Source organism: Carcharodon carcharias, chromosome 3 (assembly GCF_017639515.1).
Source record: "Carcharodon carcharias isolate sCarCar2 chromosome 3, sCarCar2.pri, whole genome shotgun sequence".
Classification (NCBI taxonomy): Eukaryota; Metazoa; Chordata; class Chondrichthyes; order Lamniformes; family Lamnidae; genus Carcharodon; species Carcharodon carcharias.
In genome coordinates, this window is record NC_054469.1 from 173,334,503 (window position 1) to 173,353,842 (window position 19,340).

A 19,340-nucleotide genomic window follows, 5' to 3' on the forward strand; every position below is an offset into this window, starting at 1 on the left:
GTGGGTGCAGGCAAGAAGTCGCCATCCCAACTGTTACCTTAGGGGTCAAAGAGTGCCATAGTTAAAAAGGGGCAGCCTGCACTATCCCTTCCACTGTTCCCCGGCCACTGATCCCCGCTCACCCTTCCTTGGTCATCATCCACACAACTTGCAATGCCACTCCCGGTCTCAAGTGTAGGCTGGCATTTACAGACGCTCCCCAAAAAGAGTGCAATGCAGCAGCGACTCACTGTTAATCATGGAAGTAGTTTACCTCGCCGGTGCACTCCACTTGTATACACACAGTCATAAAAGCAAATGTTCTAATTTCTCACTGGCGAAGAACTTAATTCTGGTGAGCTGCCCTTTTAATGACTATGCATGACAATGCTAATGCATGCAAAAGGACTTCTCTTAACCCACCTCTAAAGTCCTGAGAACAGAATTGCTAAATTTCACCCCCACTCCCAGGAAACTGATTTCTGGCCTCATGCCAAATTAACTTCCAGTTCTGCCACCGGTGGCAAGCATGGTGGGCAGGGAAAGATTCCACCCTATGACTCAATAAGCAGAAGTAAACATGTCACTCTGCAAGTAGATGCTTCTAATAAAAAAAGGACCAGGAGTGACTGATACAAGACATAAAACAGATAACATTCGTCTACAAGGCTCTAACATCAGCTAAGACCAGATATGCCAAAATAGAAAGAACTTTTAACAGTTGTGTATGGATGTGAGAAATTCCATATATATTCTATGGGAAAAAAAAGTTCATGAAGTGATTGTTGCCTACTACAGCAGATCTGCAGGAAAAATCTGTGCAAAGCACCAGCACGAGGTTATTTGAAGCTTCAGAGCCACGAACAGATGGTGCTAAAAGATGCCCTCTCATCTGTCACTACGTGAAAAAAGTGAGAAAGAAGATCTAAGTGTAAAGATCATCACCTGATGATCATCACACCAACAAAAATTGAGTTAAATTAGAGAGGAGAGCAGGAAAGAGGAAGAATTATGAATCCTATCTCAGCAAGTGATTCTGGGATGGCCTGATCAGACAGATACAGCAAACAGCCAGCAATATGGCAGTACTACTCAGAGATAACACCTCACTTGAAGATGGTATTTTGCTGGCCAGATCAAGAATCATCGTACCCAAAAACATGCAGAGAAAACTTCTCCAGACGGTACATGAAAGCCACATGAGAATGGAGAAATGCAAGCTCAAGAGCCAGATTTATTGTGTATACAAAGTCTTCGGAAGAATGGTATCTATGTGCAGCACATGTCAAAAGTATCAAAATACATAGCAGAAAGAGGAGATAGCCACTGAATGGCATACTCGCACACAATCAAGAGTGGCATCTAGACTATTACTCAAAGTTCCCTTTATTCAAAAGTAGATTTGAGAGCTACAACAATCTTGACAGTGAGTTCAGTTTGCTAAACAAGGGATTCTGGAAAGGGTAATGACTAATAATGGAACCCAATTCACTTAGAGAGCTTAAATAATTTTATGAAAATTTTGGGTTCAACATCATCACCACATTACCCTGTTTTGTAGAAAAGCACATCAGGGTGGCTCTTATAAAATGCCAAAAGACAAAGGAAGACCCAAACCTTACCGTCAGTCCGAGCTATACTTCAAGGCTGACATGAAATCGCTTGCAAGGCTACTCAATGGCAGAAAGTACAAGACAACACTGCCAAGCAAGATATATCCTCAATGACGAGGAGGAAGGCAGACAACAACTCAATGATGCACAAGGAGATGGTCAACGCTTCAAAAAGTGTGCCAAATCCTTGCTGAATTTGTCTGGAGAACATGTACAGGATCCAATCATGAAAACCTGGAATCCAGAAAAGACTGTTGGTGAAGCTGAGACTACAAAGTCATACGTCACAAAAGACCAAAACCAGTAAGCAAGTGAGAAGTGAAAAAAAGAGTTGGGTGTCCATTTTTGACCTACACCAGAGCTGGAGAAATAAAAAGGTCATCGACAACACCAGCAGCATCACAAACAAGAGACAACATCAACAAGTAGTGAGACATCAACATCAACAGCAAGTGACACAATATATCATGCACAATTCCTGCAACACCAGGAGCAACACACACACACCACCACTACTACAGAACGTCAACTCAGGGCAAAGAATGCCAAATCCATGAGATGGAGGCATAACATCCTACTACCAAAGCACATGTTATTTTGTGAGGGAAAAAAAACAAGCTATATAAAGAACCTTACGGTGTTAACTTTAACTATAAAAGCCAATTAAGGCCCGCCCAGCGTGAAACATGAGTGGCAGCACTTAGTGCTGCTTGTGCTGGTACAGTGGGAAATGGAGGGTGACTGGACTGAGCATGAACTTCACGAATGCACGCGAGTGAGTGCTTCATAATCTCCTCCGAGGCAGCTCAGTGCCTCAGGGAGATGAAGCATTATTAAAATAATAAAGAAAATAAAAATGTAATAAAACATGTCCCCTCATGTGACTGTCATATGAGCAGGGACATTAATTCAATTGTAAAGTTTTTATTTTATTTTTACTTGCTTTTGGAAACTTCATCCCACCTGTGGGATGAGGTTTCCAAAATTTAGGTTAATTGATTATTTAATGGCCTTAACAGGCCTTTTAATTTTCAGCGGGTGTGCTGCCGACCAAACTATCGCGCAACTGCACTTTGACATCAGCACACTCAGCTGACATCGGTGCATGTCATTTCATGCTCGAGCGGCTTAGGCGTGCACCCCCGCCCACCAAGCCAAAATTCCTGCCCATGAAAAAGTTAATGATTGGATCAGTTCTTTTGATATATGGAGGCAGTGTTTTTTTTTAAACACACAGGAGCATGTTATATTGTAATATTACTCCATCATGATTTAGGAACTATATGATCACACATATGTACAAAAGTATCCAGTGTGCCACACCTATGATACACACACACACTACTGCACTAGTCTGTGTATCAAACTAGCAATGTATCAGCCTGCAGCACATGCTGCAATCAGAGAAATCCATTCAATGAAGCTTCAACATTTGAGTTTAAAAAAGTGAGTATTTCGAACTTCTGGGAAACAATACATAATGGCTACTTCTCTTACTTGAAAGCAAGGCATACATCTGTACAGATGTACAGAACAAAAAGAGGATATAGTGTTATGTTATATAGAACAACTTATAAATAGGCAGGAACACACACACACACACACACATACATATTACAAAAATGAGGAACAGATCATTTTGTGGAATATACATTATTTAGTGTTTCTACACCATTGCTTTCTCACTGCAAGGAATATGTAGTTTTTAAAAAATTATTCATGGAATATAGGTGTCACTTTTAACATTTCTATCAGCTCAAATCCAAAGATTATATAGGTGACGACAAAATGAATTAAATCATTCCATGCCATTAGTCTGAAACATCACATGAAAGCAAGAACAATGGAGTTCATTGCATTTCAGAATAACATTGATTGGGATGGGGGTGGGACAAGATTAAATCATCTGTAATGACATACAATCCAAAGTTGATCGGTTAATGTACTGGGTGAATAGACAGCTGCTCTTCCAAAATTGTAATGACTCTATAATTAATACTAAAATCACCATACCATAACTGTCATTGACCAGATGCAACTTAGAAGTTCTGGTGGTGTTTTAGGCTGCTTAGTTTACACTCAGGATCTGAAAGGTATAATTAAATGGAAAGCAAGCACTTAGATAATTTCAGGTCTTAAAAATTGCTTAAAGGTTTAGCCTTGTTCCTTCTATGACTTCATTTTTTATTGCAAACAAACTGATGGAAATCAAGCAATGAAACATCATAACTCAATCCCTGCCTCAGTTTATCTGCTGCTAAAACCATTCATCCCTGCCTCTGTTCCCACTGGACTTAACTATTCTAAGGCTTTCTTGGCCAGTCCCCTCCCAACTTGTAAACTCTGTAAACCCGGGCACATTCAAAACTCTGCTGCAAGTATCCTAACTCACACCAAATATCTATCACCCGACTTGTAGATCAGAGAGTACATTAGCTCTGTCAGCACCTTGAGTTTAAAATTCTCATTCTTCGAGTCTCTCCATAGCCTTTCCCCTATCTCTACAACTTTCTAAGATCGCTGCACACCTCCAGTTTTAGTCTCTTCTTCCGTTGCTCCATCATCAACTATGCCCCCAGCTGCCTAGGCCCAGAGCTTTGAAATTCCCTCCTACCCAAACATTTAATGCTGCATAAGGTCTCTCTCTCTCTGAGAAAGTTTGGCCATCTGTCTAATATTTTCTTATGTAGCTCAGTGTCAGATTTTGTTTGATGACACTTGTCAAGCATTTTTGGGGACAGTTTACTAAATTAAATTCAGGGTCTATATAAATGCAAATTGTTCTAGCTGTTCAATTTAAAAATGAGCCACAATCAAGTTGTTAAAAGATGCTAACCTAAAAAACAAACATCAGATAAAAAAGTGCTCTGAAGTGTTTGCATCTAGGCAGAAACTCTGATTATGATAGAAATAGAGGCAGGAATTTACCAGGCCTTTGGGGATGGGAAGGCATTAGGGGCATGCCTGTCATTTTCCCACCACCATGCCATTTTGCCAACAGTGGGAAAGGTGGCAGATCAGTTGCCCAACCAGAATCCAACTAAGCCACTTAAGTGGCAAATTAAGGGCTATTTCCCAGCTCCATGGCCATTTTGCCCACATCAAGGAGTCCCGCTGCACATCAAGGAGACCAGCCATTGAAATCTGGTGGCCTTCCGGCAGACTCTGGGGTGGGTGGGGAGAGTAGCAAGGAACCATCCATTAGGGACACTCCATGGCCCTGCGGAGTAACCAGCCTTGGTGGAAATAGCCACTGCAGAGCACTGGCATTGCCTGCCCTCAGCAACATGCCTCCCCTCACCCCTTTCTGGTTGCCAGTGGCTGGCTACCCCAAACCCACTTGCCCGTCTTAGAGGGCACCTTTGCCACTAAGGCACCCTCTCCTCATGGCTGCAGCCTCAGCACTGGCCGTCACTAGCAGTGGCGCTTTTGAGGCTGCTGAGCTGCCAGGCCCCTGAGCTCGCAGCCTTTGGGATGTACCACCATCCTTAATTGGATCCAGTGGGTCTACCCCAGCAGCAACCATTTACTTGGCTTCCATTGGCAATATACCACCCTGGGTCCCTCTGCCGGTCTCAGTTGGGGTGACCTCTTGCTCTTGGTCCAATGGCAGGACTTCAGCCATCCTTATCTTTACACCATGGCCAGGATTTTATAAGTGCTGGACCAGAAGGGTATGGCGTATAGGAAAACAAACATAAAAAGCATAAAAATGAGCTGGCAATTCAGCTTTTAAAATCTGGAAATACCCAGCTTAGCTGGCTGCATTTTTGAAGAGAGAAAAACATTTTAGGTCCATAACCTTTCATCAGAACCTTGGTCATCGATCCAAAACGTTAACTTTGTTATGCTGCCTGAACTGCTGTGTGCTTTCAACATTTTGTTTTCATTTCAGATTTCCAGCCTCCACTGTGTTTTGCTATTGTGGCAATTTAGCGCACTTTTAAATAAACGTAAATCTAATAGCAATCCATTCAAACAAATAACTATTCCAAACAGTCTGAGATGCATGAAACTGAATCGCTCATTTAATACCACAGATGTATCTACCACAAGCTTTCAAAGCAACAACAGCCCAGAGTTTTACTCTTCTGACCCATGAAGAATTTGGGGAGGGAGGTGGGGGAGTCAAGGAAAGGATTCCTCTAGACACTGGAGCTTTAACAAGAAAGGAAATCAGAAGCTTGGGATGGGGAGAAAAGGGGTCAGAGGCCAGCGGGGGTGAGGGAGGTGGCAAGAGTTGTCCAATCGCAGACACACTGGATCCAACATGTAGGGGTAAGTGCTCAGGAAATGTGGCCAACCAAAGTTGAAAAACTAAATGACAATGAGGCTTGCAGCCTCATCATCCTAGTTAAAGTGCCAACCCACCTCCTTGGAGTGGGCTGATCACCTGCTCACCTTCCAACTCTAATTAAAGCTGGAAGTAGGCAGGTTGGAGGTGAGTTTGGGTCTGGATTCTAACTAAAAGTTGGCATCTGACCTCCCCTCATCATTTCTCTATAGTGGCACTGTTTATAGCCATGAACATCCAGTTTTCACAATTTTTGGGTCAAGTTTTTGAACGTAAAGCAGGATTTCCTGCTTGAAACTCATGTCCACTTTAAAAAATAGAATAGAAGGTTACAGCACTGATACAAGCCATATGACCCATCAGATGTGTGTCAACACTTCCTTCACATGAACAATGCCAGCTTAATACCACTCTCCTACTTGCAATCTATAACATTTAGCAATATGGTAATTCAAGAAACTATCAAGTTCTTATCAGGTAAATTTACAGTCAGCGCTTTTACTATCTGCTACACCTTGTTCACACTTCTTTCATGTCAGGATGTTGTGACCAGGAAATCCAGTGGGAATCAGTTCCATCTGATTACCATCGCAGTTAACTTTCCTGCTGGTCCTAGGCAAGTGTCAGAAACTCACTTATTCGTAATAGGGCATGAAAAATCCTCTATTCTGAAGTCGGGGGTGAGGCAGTATAACAAACAGCACGATTGAAAGATACCTGAGAAACCTGGGTCTAGCGTTGCTAGGAGCTCTCAAGTGGCAGTTTTAAAATGTTACTTTTTGGCCATTTCTGGGGCTTTTTTGCATTTTGTTTTTTGTATTTTTCCTCGCTGCTGGCTTCGTGGCTTTCATGAGCTTTACGCCAGGTGCCATTTTCTTGGCTCTCTTTACTGATACCAATTGGAGGCTTCTAAATTGAAGTGTTGAGAAGAGGAGGGAGAGCCTATGGAGGAATGCCAGTTAAGTCTGGCTGCCCTCCTGCCAACATATGCAAACCTACATCAGCAAAAGGTGAAATTACTTCACTGTGGCAGACCTGGCACTAAGAATCATTTTCCCCAAAGGAAATTGTACAATAAGATCCACAATAGCTTTGCTGTCATATTCAAATGTTTGACCAACCATTAAACTGGAAGGTTCTTCAGAACGGTACGTTATATAATACTTTAATGTAACATGTAAAGCAAATATACCCAATGCCTGGTCTGAATAGTGGCATCTTCACAGCTGCAGCCAACCACTTTGAGATTCCAGGACATCCACTTTGCAATTGATTGTGAAGAACTGTCTTCTTAGTGTCTCAATCAGTTGCGAGGGACAGATGTACAGCTGTGTCATCTCCTGAGGAGATATGTATCTACCCTACAAACAAAGACAGCTTCCACGTGCAATGGTCAGCTGTAACCTCAAACCTGGCTGCACCTCCTTGCATGCATGCTACAATGGAGCAGCACTGTCAACCCACCTCAAGTACTTCACACAGCACAAAGTAGAGTTTAGCAGCTAAACTATGCTTGTTTACAGTTTCATATCTGCACCTAGGTCCCCTTCCTCTTCATTTGTATCTGTCACATCTTAATGCCCTATCCTCTTAGTTTTGACAAATGCTGTTGATTGTTTCACAAATTGTTTTTAAAAAGAAACCTTTTCAAAATTCACAATTTTTGGCTGCTTACCATTTCCTTCTATTGGCTTTAAGTTTTTAAATGTTGTTACAATTGAGGTTTATAAGATTTGTCTGTGAATGGAGCTTTAAATTTAGGGTAAATGAAGTGGGTCATATGACCTGTTCTGCAGTCTGCCTGACAATAAGTCTGGGTTGTTTGATTGTTAGACATCAAGGGAAGGCTTGGATTGTTTTACTGAGAAGAAAGTGAGATATTTACATTTAGAGACAATGGCAGGCTGAGTACACCGTGAGTAGACCCAAATTCCCAGGCAAGTGTTGTAACAGCTGAGCTATAAATTATCCATTTACTTCCAAACGAAAGGAAATTAGGATCAAAGATAGCAAATTAGCAATTCTGCCTAGATACAAGAGTAGTTAATTTTATATTGCTGTGGGGAAATAGTCAGAGGAAGCCATTTTTGAGGTCAGACTTCCCTACAAATTCAAGAATATCAAAAGAGACAGGTTTTAAAAGAAAATGGTTGCAGTCATCTGAGAGGGAGGGGAGATAGAGGCAGCTAGTGAAGTACCTGAGGCAGAGAAAATGCTGACTCTTATTGTTCACCACACGGAAGGCGAGGAGCTCGCACTCAGACTGACAGTTAAGTTTGAGGGGATTTTGAAAAAGGAAGCTGGAAGATTTGCCGAGCTTGGCTAGAGGGAAAGAATCTACAGTGTAACTCACAGCAAATTGTCAGTTCTGGGATTGGAAGTTACCTAGCTGGGAAAAGGAAAAAGGAAGCAAGATTTTGGGAGTGGAGAATAACTTTAGACTGATTTCTGGAGGATGAAGAGTCCACTTACGGGACAGTGTAATATATAACTGTAGTGGGACATTTTCAGCTGTGCTAAAAGTTAAATCTCCTTGCTATAACTTATGTCAGCTAGAAGAAAATAGTGTTCCTTAGTCCTCTGTTACAGTAAAAGTATTAAAATGTGAAATCATGATGTGTCATTCTTTCTGCCATTACCTGCAAGTTTGAATTTGTACGGGGACTGTAACAATTTGAATTACATACAATTTTCCTTCCCAACACTGTCTGAATAATTATTCAGCTGAGCTTCGATTGGAGAACTAAGCACTTTTTGTACTTTGCCTTGCAATTGAGATTTGGATGTGTTCTAAGTGATTTAGAATAAACTTAGATCTAAAGGCAAATGTTGGTCTACCAAATTTCTTTCAATGGTTCGTGACAGAGAATTCCACGTAAAAACAGTGCTCTTGGGAAAGAAATATTTCCTCCCCTTTCATTCACTTGATTATCTTCAAATTTGTCTCCACATTGATTATAGTGGTCATTGAGATGCAATCTTACCATAATTATGAAGACCTCCATCAACCTTCCTAGATCCAGTGGAAAAGAAATCTAATATTCAACATCCTCTTAACTCCACATCCATAAAACTTCCTGGTGAACTGATACTGTAGCTAAAATTTTCTGGCCCCACTGGTGTCAAGCATCATAATAAGCAGAAGGGGACAATATGGAAATCGGTTTCATGACAGCGTGCTCTACCCATCAATGACAGGCTGTGTTTCCTGCTGCTGCTCATTGGGAACCTAATTTCAATACTTTAGCACCTCATTACAAGACCTGCTTGCCGGAATCATCACCCAATGCTAGGCCATCTGGGCACATCGGCGTGACTGCACGCCAACGTGTTTCACAACTGTGAATAAGTGATGTGCAACTGGCAAGCTGCAGTTCGCTCTGGACTTCAGCTTTGTTTGCCTACCTCGCTTCAGGCAGCACTCGTAGTCATCAGCACCGGGTTTCGCAGGCAGTACCTTTCAGAGGGCTCACAGGCAGATTTCTACCTACCAGACCAGCCATAGGCAGGATGGCTTTTCAACAGATGCAGGGCGAGAGCTGTACTGGGTAAAGTGGGTATCCCCAGGGGTGTGTGTGTGTGTGTGTGTGTGAGCACATGTTGTTCTGCGCAAGTGGCCTCAAGATGGTGAGAGCTGAGGGGGCAGTCTCCAGAGGCAGCCCGCCAGCAAGACAGCATGTTTCCTGTGGCTGTATAATTAATGAAGTAGGAATGGGACCATACGATGTGAAAACCCACCATTGCAGCCAGGAAGCAAAACGACCTATTTTCCCCCGACCATGACTGCACTTTGTACTAATCTGGGACGATTCCACTGTGTCTTTTACACAGTATTTAGAAATCTCAAACTATGCACAGTACTCCGACTGTGTGCTACTACCTCCTTACTTTGTATTCTACCACCAGATGTAAAAAAAAAATAGGAATACATAGAAATTACAACACATAAACAGGCCATTTGACCCTACTAGATGTCCCAGGATTTATCCTCCAGGCCTTAGCTAGTTGTGCTGCCATCTTTAATGACCTGCGTATCTGTACAACAGTGTTCTCCTGCTCCTCTAACCCATTTTATACTTTTACTATTTAAAAGGCACAATTCCATTCCCCAATCAGTACCGGAAAGGGGGAATGGAAAAGCACAGCCATTATTTGGAAGACACCATTAAATGGGATAACTGGACTTTGTTTAAAAAGAACTGAAGTAGATTTAAAACTCATTCAATTACGAGCTTAATGCAGAGCTTAATGTGGCACATACCTTTCAATCAGGCTCTTGCTTTTCTTCCAACCTGTTGAAAAGGTGACAATATTAGCAGAAACACACATAAATACAAATCTCATTACAGTTGTATACAATTCTGACTGTTGACAAACACAGTACACATTAGGGTTATAAAACACAAAAGAAAAAAAGATTTAAAACACTTTGCAATATGTCCACCAATACTTTTACTCAAGCAGCTTTGTATTCAGAACAACATTACCAAAGGATTTAGCTGCAGCCAGTCCTTCCTAGTACTTTGGTAATCAAAAGATTTGACAAACGTACACACATCAGTGTGTAAATTTAGCATATTATCAAATATTACAGATTATGTGAAGGACACTTGCAGGGAGCAAACTTTCTGGTATTTCTTGCATCAGTGTACAAAACAACTTTTCTACCCAATCCATGAAATATCTTATTTTCCTTTCATTTGATAGTGTCTTCAAATCAGAAATCTACTCAGGCTTCAGAATAGTAGTTTTTTTAAAAAAAAGAGCAGGGAAGTAGAACTACTGCAGACCAATGCATCAGGCTGTTCAACTTGTGAAGTCAGATCCAAAAATGTAAAAATTGTTGGCTGAAGTCTTACTTAAGATGGATGAGAGAGTAGAAAAAAAATACTGTTATAGCAAGTAATCATTTTGATTGATTTTGCCAATGGCATTCTGCCAAGTAGGGAGAGAAAACAATAGCTATTGGCCAGATTATATTCTCAGAATCCTAAATCCTATTCATCTCAAACTTCTTCCCAGAGTGTCTCCATTTCAAAATTTCTCTCCCATCTATACCCAATGTGACTTTACAGCTCCTCACGATTTTTGTTTAAAGACAACAGACAATCTAATTTTGTCCCATAACAGCACTCTCAGCAAAAAGTAAAATTACTCCTTCATACTTGTTTTTCCAGTGCTTTACCAAAAATTTATGTGGAGTCTTTGCCAAATACTGGTACACTCCTGGTAACCTAGTGAATATATTAACACACATCCAGGGATCCCTATCCTAAATTCTGAAAGGCAATGTCAGTTGCATGAAGGGAAAAAAGTGTTTTTGTGGTTAGTTCTTCAAAAAAAAAAAGAATTCAAGACGCCTGGTCCCAGATAGAAATCTAACAGCTCTTCTCTGCATGTCTTCCACATCCTAATTTCTTAGTGTGCATGAGAACAAGACAATTAATCAGTGACATTATTATAATAATAAGCCTAATCAAATTATAACAGTCACTCAATATTCCTCCTGGTGGCTCCTACCAGCAATTTAAATGTCCATAAGAAATACATTTCCTTATGGAGTTACTTCACAAGCAGTGAGTCACTATAAGATGAGTAAACACAGAACAAAACTTGTATTTTTGATCCAAGGGCCAATCAACATACAATAATTCTCAGAGTTCAAATGTCCCATTACTCCCATTTTAGAGTATGTGATACTGCTTTTTTTTAAACATTCCATTTCAATCAAGTACCACAATTGCTATTCTGTTTCAGGTTAAATTGGCCCCATAGATTTAATTATTCATATCCTATAGCATTTGCACACACATATACTTTAGGTGGTATAAATTGTGAGAAAGGTATCTACTTTAAATGGCCATATGAAGAATGAGACAGGGAACATTAGAGAGAAAACTATTTGTGATTTAATGAGTGTTTCCTAAATGATAATATTGGTGGTGGCAAAGGTTAAGCACTTACCAAAATTAGCTATGCAAAAAGTTACAAACACCCAAGAGCAATTACAAAGGTTTAAGGGTACCAACTAACACGAATAAAGTTCCAACAGTATGTAAGTAATCTGAACCCCAATATCAAACTGTAGTCTTTACATTACTCCTGAGAATCTTTATATATTAAAAAATGTTTTTGTAATGATATATCTTGAGATTCAAGATTATTCTGTTTTAGTTCCTGTAAAAATATCTGCAACATAATAATATCTGACGACATTCACCTGCAGCTTATGCACTTCATGGGGTGTCCACAATAAAGGATTACTGATTGTGATATGAAATGCAGTTATCAGTTTTCCTTTTGTGATAATAGGTGAATTTTAATTAAAGTTTAAATAAATGCATTTGGTTACACAGTTTGGGGAATTTAAAATAATGCAGTCCTGTGTTTCAGATCATTACTAAGTACAAAGTATTTGAAAATTTAGATGTCATTTTATTACAAAATGTAATTATTTATTTTCATAAAACAATTAAAATAGTGGCACTTCTTTAAGAAACTCAAGAACATTTTGAGTCCATTAGAAAGAATAATTAGCAATATGTCTAGGATACAAAACATCAGGCTGCCACTGCCAGATGCCTTTTATAAGCATGTTACAACAGAAATAAAAATAACTTAACAGCTCTGCTTTCCATATTACACCTTATAGATCAAGAGACTGAGTAACACCACTGAAATAGCTAGTTATTAGGTGCCAAAGATTTGTTCTGACTTTGTTTCCCACCATGCAGCTCTCCCCCCTCCCAGCCCCCAACATCATGCTGGAAAAGTATGATACATGAATCCACAGAATGGCCTCATTGCAATAAGCTACATTTTGAAAAAAAAACAAACTATGTCAATTGGCTTAACTTGAGTGATCTCCACCCCCTCCCCCCAAATTGTGTGTGTGTGTGTGTGTGTGTGGGGTGGGGGGAGGATAAAGGACGTTTAAGCATCATTACATTTCTTAAATGTTTATGAATGTTTCCAGGTAGAATTCATAAGCAAATGACCTAAGAAATATTCATCATCACAATAGTACCAGTTGCATCTGAAACATTGTGATGGCACAAGAGATGCAGTAATTAATTTTGACACCAGGATATCAGAGCCTTCCTTGCAGATGTGATGCTTTTTTGAGTTGCAATTTTCCAGCCTTTTTTCAGTATATTTTGAGCAAAAATAAAGTTTCCAAGATCCTGACTGCACTCCATTTGCTTAAACCATCAAAAGCTTTGCTTTAAGTGTTTAAACTATGTTGTCTGGGACATAAAGGTCGAAAATGTGATCAAGTTCTAGTTCAACGCCTGCTATTGTCAGGGCAATGCAAGCTGAAACTGCTTAAAATTCAATCTACAAGTCACTACAAATAAATACTTAAATAAGAGTAGGGGATAAAATCATATATACGTGATTGTATTAGTATTTGTCAGAACAACAGAGCAGAAGATTACGAAAATGTCTGTTTTAAGTACGTATACTTTTAAAAACTTCGAAAAATATTGTGTTCTTTTATTGCGGGGACTACTCCATCAGACCTTTTTGTTTAGAGTATTTCAGCGAGTCAACAATCCAAAAAGTGAAAAACTTTTTCAAAATAGCTAGAAAATTTGATGCAGAAACAAAGACCCTTTTTGAAATAAAGGCCTGGAAATTCCTGTACGTTTGTTTGAGTTCAGACACGCATAGGTGACCGGATGTCCCGGTTTGACCAGGACAGTTCCAGATTTTCGGATAGCTTTCTCCAAATTGCTCAAATGTCCGGGTTTTCAGCTCCAGTGAGGCCCCTCCCCTCACGATCAATTTACTGCCAGCAAAATAAAGACCCTTGTGCTGCGCTGCGCCCTGGCAATGGGACTCTGGATTCTTCGGCCACGGTTGCTACCTTTGTTGTGCGGCAGGAGCTCAGTCCCGGGGTGGGGGGAGGTTATCACTACCTTTTTGATGCCAATGGCTCCATTGCTGCTGACGCCTTTTAAATGTCCTTGCGGCGCCCAGCCGCTCGCCTGGCGTCAGAGCATGCGTTGCTCAACCCAACCTGTTGCTGGTGCTCCATTACTGCCCTGCTGCCCTCCGCCTTCCACCGGCTCCCGCTCCGAGTCACCCTCGCCAATGCGCCATCTGTGCAGCTGCAAGGAGCTGTCAATCACTTTGCAGGTTAGGATGATCCTGTCCCACCAGTCCGGTTGGCATCCAGAGGCAGAGCGGTTCATAGCAAACAACTCAACTGCACAACTAACCTTCTATTCAGCTTTAAAGTTATTTGATTGATTAGGCAAATTAGGCAGGGTACGAACTGTAACCCAAGTATCTAATTCTCAAGATGCACTATTACCAGGCACAAATGCGTACATTTATGGAAATGATATTCAATAAACGATAAATGTTTGTAATTACAATCCTCCTGCCGCATGCTAACACTCTGCTCGGAACATGTGTTCAGCTAACGAGCTGGATTGCTGATACTCGGAGTTGCTCATTCACAATCCCTACAGTTTCACTGCATACTGTTGTTTGTGCAGAAGTGGAATAGCATGCAATATGTAAAATTACAGCACACTGAAGCAGTATTGAAATGGTTTCTTGAAGGCTTGAAGTGTGTGCTGGGGAATAGATATTGTTAAAATTAAATTGATTGGGCACTTCTCAGTGACTTAAAATCTACAGAATAGGGTTTCACTGATTCTGGCCGGACATATTCCAGGAAATGTCATCACATAACCACGTACCTTCAACCGCCCCTCCCCCAGACTCGTGCCATTGGTCGTCCAACATGTCGATCATCACAGAGCCCCACCTTCAAGGCTTTTCAATGTGTCCGGATTTTGACTTTTGAAAATCTTAGACAAAGTAAATAAACAGCCTTGGCAGAATTTTGGGTGTGTTACCAGCTTATTTAAGGATACACAGAAATGGTTGGGATCTGTTACTATGGACTATCCAGCCTTCTTAGTCTGATATGAAAATTTATGCTGATTTATGAAATCGCCAGGATATTTGAGCATAATTTCCCCGCAGGAAATTCCAGGTTTCAATGTTTAAACTGGGCAAGTATTTTGCTTCGTTGAGGGAATCATGTGAGGTGGAATAAACTCTATTGTTCAGGTTGCTCAGGGTTTGGCAGATAAAAATCAGACTTTTGGTTGTGCCATTCAACAATAGCCTTCTCAGACTTAAATAAATGTAAGCCACGAATTATGGAAAGACTCACTCGGTTTGTAATGGCTATCACTCGTCTCGTCTTCCTTACCTTTCATTGCGAACAGAATCAAAACCTTTACGTTCTCCAAAACAGCAAACAAAAGGAGGCCCAAAGCAACCAGGGAATACAACCTCCAAGGCGTTAAAACTACAAACCTGGGAAAGCACAGAGGGATAAGGGGAAGAGGAAGATTAGACATTAGCCAACTGCCACTTCCGTCAGACCCACCCAATATCTTTTATTTGCTTTCCAGTGTATGTTGCTCAATCCAGCTTTCATTTCTTAACATTTAAACCTCGCGGATATCTAAATGCCCATATACAATTTCACCAGTAGAATTGAGAATACGCCGCATATAAAACTAGAATCCACTCAAACACGGTTCAACATTAAACATCTGAATATTATTTACGCAACGCTGAGTAATAATTGATACGGCAATGTCAAATTGAGATGTATCACCCAAATTGAATCATAATCATCGATAGGTATCTATCGTGAGGAGGTGGTGTAGATATTGAAAATCGTGCATTTACCCGACAAAATGAAAAGGTATGCGACAGGCCTACAGTACAATAGAACAGTAACAGTGGAGACTGAGTCTCAAATGAAGCTAGTCTTAAACAGTCGCTCGTTGTCAATGAACAAGGTTCATCTCGAATAGAAATCAAATTCAGCTACCACAAATTGGCGTAACATTGTGCAGACTGTTAAAGTAAGCTATGCCCAAGCCTGTGTGCCCTGGTTGTTAAATGCTTTCCCACAAACATCTTATTTTTGGGTGGGGGTGGGAAATTTCACCTAGTTTACCCTTACCAAAAGAGAGCGTTACAGCATATGAACATTGCAATGCTATGACCTGGTCTGTGCCAGGTTAAAGCAGTCTCCATGTAATTCAGCAGCAAAGACCAGAGCGAATCTGAATCATCCGACTCCTGCTCATCGGCAGCCTGAATCCGGAGCTCGGGCACCGCCTTCTCCTCCGGGTTAACACCGGGATCACAGGGAGCTGCCGCCTTCCTCTCCTGCACATCATCACTGCTGCCCAGCCGCCACCACATCCCCACACTCGCCATCTTATCTTTTCTTTTCCACATTTGTTTATTTACAGCTGCCCTACGCCTTGACGTCACCTCAGTGTTATGGTTTTAATCTCTCTCCCGTTTGTTACGCTACGACCTCATTGTGGGGAAGGGAAGATTAACAAACTGACTGTCAATTGGCGGAGAGAGGGATACATTCAGCTGACTTCATGGCGAGAGGCGGAGAGTCAGGGCTGTCATTATTGAGGGCAATGCTGAATTGATATCATTTTGAAAGTGAAGACTTAACCAGAGACCTGGTAGGATGAGGATAGTCTCTTAATATAATCTACACTTGTTACTTACTCTACTAGGAGTTACGTAGCCTGGCTCCCAGTGCCCCCATGACATTTATCTCTTTTTCTAACTCTCCGACGCCCGTCCACCCCATCATTTCTCCCCAGGCAGATCTCTCAGGGGGTCATGCGACTTTGGAACTCTGCCTCAGAAGTTAGTGGAAGCGAGGTCACTGAATATTTTGAATACAGAGATAGATAGATTTGTGTTAGGTAAGGTAATCTAAAGTTTGGCGGGGGGTGGGGTGGGGGTGGTGGTAGATGCCAGTGTAGAACTCCAAACACAACCAGATCAGCCATGATCTTATTGAATGGCGGAGCATGCTCGAGGGGACAAATGGCCTACTCCGGCTCGTATTTCATATGTTTGAACTCTCAGGGATTCTCTCCTGCTTCAAATGCCATGCTCCTCATTATCATATCCTACACCTCTACATATCTCTGCCCCTTTCATATACCAGCAGCCCCTTCTAACTTCACATGCACAGCCTCAAAGCATCTCACTAGACTAGCACTGTCTCGTTTGTCTTGCAGGGAGATCTTGTGAGCAATAGTTTTGAGGAAGCAAGGACAGGAGATACAGAATCCTTTGAAGTCCTCTCCCAAGTCAAGGAGCACATTATGGAAATCGTGAAGATGGATTGCATCAAAGATGTAGCAATGTGGAGGGTTAAGGGTTCTTGGCTAGCTTACACATTGGCCCACTTTACTGAGATCTCGCCCTCACACACTACAAATGACTAAGCATAGCCACTTTCAGCAGTTACTCATCTTTCTCTGCCTACCTTTCACCCGAAGTACTAATTCCTATCTCTCTTTTTCAGGTGAAGCAAATGTAGGGTACTGAAAGATGTGTCAATGGATGAACACAAGAACATAAGAAATAGGAGCAGGATTAGGTTGTATGGCCCTTTGAACTTGTTCTGCCACTCAACAAGATCATTTCTGAACTTTTACATCAATCGCACATTTCCATCATTCCCCCATATCCTTTGATCCCAAAATAGCCCCAGAGTCTAGAATATGCTCATGAACTGAGCATCAACAGCCCTCAAGTTAGAGAATTCCAAATTTCCATAACCCTCTGAGTGAAGAAATTTCTCCTCATCTCAGTCCTATATATCTGACCCCTTATCCAGAGAAATGGTGACCCCTAGTCCAAGACTCTCCCACTGCAGGAAATAATTCCTCAGCATTGACCCTGTCAAACCCTTTCAGAATTTTGTACCTTACAGTGAGATAAGCTTTCATGCTTCTAAACTCCAAAGAATATAGGCTTATTCTAATAAATTTCAAATGTCTCCAGTTGATGCAATGTGTCAAGTATGTTAGTAGAGTAGGTGGTGCATAGTGGCCAGTCTGCTGGTCACCTCTTGCTTTCAGCTCTAACCACTGCTAGCAGTAAAACTATTATGAAAAACAGGCCAAATACATAGCCTCTACATCACCAAGTCCTATGTAGTGCCTCCCTGTGGCAACATAGATAGACTTGGTACCTCGCAGACCCAGACTAAACAACAGGGGATTCAGAGGAGGCCTGGCCCCAAGATCCAACGGTCCGTGGTTACGCCCTGGTGCCCATGAACCAGACCCCCAGGCTATGGGTAAATAGCCCCATCGACTTCTGGGTGTCTCAGGAGAGAAGGATAAAGCTAAACCTGACAGAAAATCTGAAGTGGAGCCCCATAGATGATAATCTGTCATCTATCAGAGACCCTTTGGCAACTCCTGCAGCAAGGCTAGTACCAAACAGTACTGGTCTCATCCTTTCTTTTGGACAATACTAACAATACTGAGAGGGGGGCCTGGATATTTGGGCAACTCAGGGTCCACATTCTATTTGCCCAGGCCTACGCCCTGGAGAGGACACTCCAGCGCAGTCACAACATGGGAAGAAACAGTTACTGCTTATAAGCTCTCACTTGATTGCCGTAAAGCACAAGTTACTTCGATGGTGGGAGAGCTCATCACATCTTTGGATAGCTACCACCCACTTCAAGCTGGGCAACCCCAGTCAGTTAGGTACAGTCCTGCCATGGCCTGCTAGTTTCAGTCCGTGCTTGGAGCTTAGAGAGTCATCTCTTGACAGGTGGATTGCTAATCTATGCACTATATCTGTTTTTCTATCAGTCTGTGTCCATCTGTTTGTCTCTCAGTCATATCTGTCAACCCTTGTATCAGTCCTTTTTTAAGTTTATTTTTTCATGGGATGTGAGTTTTACTGGCAAGGCCAGCATTTGTTGCTCATCCCTAATTGCCCTTGAACTGAGTTGCTTGCTAGGCCATTTCAGTGGGCAGTTGAGAGTCAACCACATTGGTCCAGACTCACATGTAGGCCGGATCAGGTAAGGATGGCAGATTTCCCTCCCTAAAGAGCATGATTGAACCAGATGGGTTCATGGTCACCAATACTGAGACTAGTTTTTTAATTGCAGATTTGTGTGTGTGAATAGAGGCAAGGCTGTGTGATTAAATGACCACATATGAGTGAGACTGTATGTACTATCGAAGGGGCAGTGACTACATTCCAAAATAATGAATTATATCTGACACATAAAACTACTGCTACCCATCGCAGCCACTCATCCTACCCCACACCACACCCTCACATAACATTCCAGCTCATACAATACATCTGGTTCACAGCCAGAGTAAGGCATACATCTAATCTTTGCATTATAATTGAAGGTACAACGCTGACACTCTTTACAGACAGTAAAACAGTGTCAATATTCTTGTGACATACTGTATACCAGTGTGCAGGATCACTGGTGCCACGATACACCCAGTGTGACAGTCTGAATGTCCACTAGTGCCACACACTGTATACCCAATGTGAATATTATTACGATCTTGGTAGGTAAAGGGAAAACAAATGCCCCCAAACAA

The 19,340-nt window shown here is 41.5% G+C and overlaps 1 protein-coding gene across 2 annotated transcripts in view; it reads right to left on the reverse strand.

The window, feature by feature from the left end:
• The window catches only part of retreg1 (reticulophagy regulator 1), a 154,323-nt gene extending 138,146 nt beyond the window's left edge, over positions 1-16,177 (reverse strand). The window contains exons 1-3 of one of the 2 annotated variants that reach the window (XM_041184059.1): positions 15,890-16,177; positions 15,122-15,228; positions 10,148-10,178 (exon numbers count right to left, since the gene is read on the reverse strand). In XM_041184059.1, coding sequence (XP_041039993.1) covers positions 10,148-10,178; positions 15,122-15,228; positions 15,890-16,170 — 419 coding nt within the window. In that variant the 5' untranslated portion in view covers positions 16,171-16,177. Of the gene's footprint in view, positions 1-10,147; positions 10,179-15,121; positions 15,229-15,889 lie in introns of those variants that run through there. The other variant, XM_041184061.1, reaches the window with a different exon arrangement.
• Positions 16,178-19,340: the final 3,163 nt, after the last annotated feature.